The sequence below is a fragment of the Pteropus medius genome, unplaced genomic scaffold (genome assembly GCF_902729225.1).
Source record: "Pteropus medius unplaced genomic scaffold, Ma_sr-lr_union100, whole genome shotgun sequence".
NCBI lineage: Eukaryota > Metazoa > Chordata > Mammalia > Chiroptera > Pteropodidae > Pteropus > Pteropus medius.
Window position 1 is genome coordinate 18121157 of NW_024340701.1, and position 4263 is coordinate 18125419.

At 33.9% G+C, this 4263-nt stretch overlaps 1 protein-coding gene across 1 annotated transcript in view; it reads left to right on the forward strand.

The window, feature by feature from the left end:
- The window catches only part of ATP6AP2 (ATPase H+ transporting accessory protein 2), a 20556-nt gene extending 18385 nt beyond the window's left edge, over positions 1 to 2171 (forward strand). Inside the window, exon 9 of the mRNA XM_039888517.1 lies at positions 1107 to 2171. Coding sequence (XP_039744451.1) covers positions 1107 to 1298 — 192 coding nt within the window. The 3' untranslated portion in view covers positions 1299 to 2171. The remainder of the gene's footprint in view (positions 1 to 1106) is intronic.
- Positions 2172 to 4263: the final 2092 nt, after the last annotated feature.

Genomic DNA, 4263 nt, shown 5'->3' on the forward strand with positions numbered 1-4263 from the left:
TTATTTTCCTTTCTGAAATTTAAAAAAAAAAAAACAATTTTAAGTAGATAAATATAAATACAATCATGTGCCACTTAACAATGAGGATATGTTTTGAGAAATGCATTGTTAGGTGATTTCATCATTGTGCAAACATCATAGAGTGCACTTACATAAACCTAGATGGTATAGCCTGCACACCTAAGCTATATGGTATAGCCTAGTGCTCCTAGGCTACAAGCCTAGACAGCATGTTACTGTACTGAATACTGTAGACAGTTGTAATGTGTTGTGCTACAATGTTAAGAGGGCTTACGAGATCACCAGGCCACAGGAATTTTTTAGCACCATTACAATCTCATGGGACCACAGTTGTAAATGCAGTCTGTCATTGACTGAAATGTCGTTAAGCAGCATATGACTGTATATAACATGTAATACTAGTTAATTTAAAGAGTAAAAAGAATTTTAACACTATACACCTGAAGAGAATACTTGTTTCTCTGGAGCTCCCTCTGTCTTAACCCTCTACCCTCCCCGTCTAGAGGTAATTGCTGTCCTGAATATTATGTTAATCATTCCTTTGCTTTTTTTTTACAGTTTGATTACATAACATACTTATCCGTAAACAGTGTTGTTTAGTTTTGCCTGTTATTTGAATTTTATATAAATGGAATCATACTATATGCATTTGTCAGTGTTTTATGCTCAGTATTAAGAGTCACGCAAGCTGATAAACATAGCTTGTAGTTCAGTCATTTTACAGCTATGTGTTCCATTGTATGGATGTGCCATAATTATCCATTCCTTGATGGACATCCTTGTCCATGTCTCTTGGTACACATATAGAAGTTTTCCCTAGGGTATGAACTTGCTGGATCATAGGACATGCATACCGCATACCTTCAACTTTATTGGTATTGCCAAATTTTCTCAAGCAATTGATCTGGTTTATATTTCACCACCATTGCATATTATCTTCTCCATGAAGGCTCTCTTTCTTGGTTGCTCCTAGTATAAACACTTATGCCACTTATGAATAAATTTGTTAGTAAATGAATCGTATCTACTACATTGGGATAATTTTCTATCTTCCCTCTTGATTTTCTTTCTTTTCTTCATTGTAGAACCCACCAAGTCCCTTTAACCTTGCATATAAGTATAATTTTGAGTATCCAGTGGTTTTCAATATGGTACTTTGGATAATGATCGCCTTGGCCTTGGCTGTGATTATCACCTCTTACAATATTTGGAACATGGATCCTGGATATGATAGCATCATTTATAGGATGACAAACCAGAAGATTCGAATGGATTGAACTTTCCTTATGCCTAACTTAGAAAAGGGGTTTGGAAATTGTTTTCTTAAAATAAATCTTTAGTGTAGTTTAAAGTAGATAGTATACTTTAAATTTTTTAAAGAAGTAAATTTTGTTCTCAGTTTTGTGTGTGCTTGTGAAGTTGTTTTAGAGTGAATTATGGTATTGATGTGAATTGATTTGTGTGATATAAATTCCATAATATCCTCAAATATTATGATATAACCATTTAATATAATTTCATTCCATTTAACATTTGGAAATAATGCACTGAAATAAATGTAAAACATTTAGAATAGCTTGTGTTATTTATGTTAGGAAAATGCACTGAATTTGTTAGAGACACTTATGAATGCTTAATTTCCTTACACAGGACAGATTTAAATGATATTTGGGCTATTGTGTACTATGAACTATTTGTAAATGTCCTAATTTGATGTAAATATCTCTGAAACGAGAAAAGGTTTTCACTTAGCACAGCCCTCAACTATGAGTGTGTGTATACAGTCACTTTGATTTGGAACTGCATCTGATTGACAGAGGATAGCTGTTTTTTTAACCTCTTCTGAAAGTTTGGTGATCTGGATGGTCTAGTGTGGGTATTAAAAATACTACATTGATCTCAGAAGAAACTAGCTATGTGAAGTTACAGATATTCATAATTATACACATAAAAACAAACATTTGGGGGACATCTTGGGGCATGAATATAAAAATCTTTTTATTTCAGTTAACTTTTCCCACTGTGTAAGTTACTATGGTTTGTGGTACATCATTCTATAGAATATTAAGTGAAAGTAGATGCTCCTTACTTTTCATGTGGAAGTGGACCAATGTCTATAAAGAGTCACAAATAAAGTTAATGATTCCAAATTTGTGTCATTTCAATACTAAATCTGTTTTATATTGTAAAACCCTAACAGGGTTTTATTTAGTCAGAATTGACTGTTTTCATTATACAAATGGTTTTGCGCTTTTTTTATTGTTTTATTATTTTCTGGTTACATTATTTTTTAAATGTTTTTTTTATTTTTCAGTTACAGTTGACATACAATATTATATTAGTTTCAGGTGTACAACATAGTGATTAGACATTTATGTAACTCACAAAATGATCACCCGATAAATCTAAGACCCATCTGACACCATACATAGTTATTACATTATTGACTATATTTCCTATGCTATACTTTACATTCCCGTGACTATTTTGTAACTACCAATTTGTACTTCTTAATCCCTTCCCCTTTTTCACCCATCTCCCCAATCCTCCTCCCATCTGGCAACCATCAAAATATTACTTTATCGATGAGTTTGCTTCGGTTTTTTCTGTTTGTTTTTTAGATTCCACGTATAAGTGAAATCATATGGTATTTGTCTTTCTCTGTGTGACTTACTTCACTTAGCATAATATCCTCTAGGTCCATCCGTGTTACAGATGGCAAGATTCCATTCCTTTTTATGGCTGAATATATTCCATTGTATATATGTACCACTTTTTATCCATTCATCTATTGATGGACACTTAGGTTACTTCCATATCTTGGCTATTGTAAACAATGCTGTAATGACTATATAGACGCATATGTCTTTTCAAATTGGTGTTTTGGGTTTCTTCGGCTAAAACCCAGAAGTGGAATTATTAGGTCCTTTGTCTCTTGTTATAGCCTTTGTTTTAAAGTCTGTTTTGCCTAGTATAAGTATTGCTACCCAGTTTTTTATTATTATTATTTTTTTTTACTTTCGCTCTGTGTGTGCGTCTTTTGATCTGAAGTGAGTCTTTTGTAGGCAACATATGTAAAGGCCTTGTTTTCATACAGTGACCCTATGTCTTTTGATTGGAGCATTTAATCCATTTACATAAAATAATTGTTGATAGATATGTTGTTATTGCCATTTTATTATTCACATTTTTTATCATTTTCTTTTTAAAGAACTCCCTTTAACATTTCTTATAATACTGGTTTGGTGGTGATGAACTCAAATTTTTTCTTGTCTGGGAAGTTCTTTATGTGTCCTTTGATTCTCAATGATAGCTTTGCTGGGTAAAGTAATCTTGGTTGTAGGTCTTTGCTTTTTGTCACTTTGAATATTTCATGCCAATCCCTTATGGCCTGCAAAGTTTCTGTTGAGAAATCAGCTTACATTCTCATGGGAGCTCCCTTGTAAGTAACTAACTATTTTTCTCTTTCTGCTTTTAAGATTCTCTCTGTCTTTAACCTTTGGCATTTTAATTATAATGTGCCTTGGTGTGGACCTCTTTGAGTTCATCTTGTTTGGGACTCTCAGTGCTTCCTAGTATAGTTACTTCACCAGGTTGAGGAAGTTTTTCATCATTTCTTCAAATAGGTTCTCAATTCCTTGCTCTCTCTTCTCCTTCTGGTGCCCCTATGATGCAAATGTTGGTAGGCTTGACGCTGTCCCAGGGCCCCTTAAACTATCCTCATTTTTTGGATTCTTTTTTCTTGTTGCTGTTCTGAGTGGGTGTTTTCTGATATCTTCCAAATTGCTGATTCGATCCTCTGCTTCATCAAATCTGCTGTCGATTTTCTCTAATATATTCTTTATTTCAGTTACTGCATTTTTCATTTCTGATTGTTTTTTTAAATGTTTTCTGTCTTCATTTTTTTGTTGCCTCTTTGTTGAACTTCTCACTGAGATCATTGAGCTTCCTTATAACCAGCTTTTTGAACTCACATCTGGTAGATTGCTTATCTCCATTTTGTTTAGTTTTCTGGAGCTTTGTTCTGATCTTTCACTTGGGACATGTCTCTTTGTCTCATTTTGGCTGCCTTCCTGTGTTTCTTTCTATGTATTAGGTAGAGCTGCTATGTTTCCCAATCTTGGTAGAGTGCCCTTATGTAGTAGATGTCCTATGGGGCCCGGTGCCTATCTCCCTAGTCACCAGGTGTGTCCCTCATATGGATTGTCTATGCCAACCTATTGTAGTTGAGCCTTGATTGTT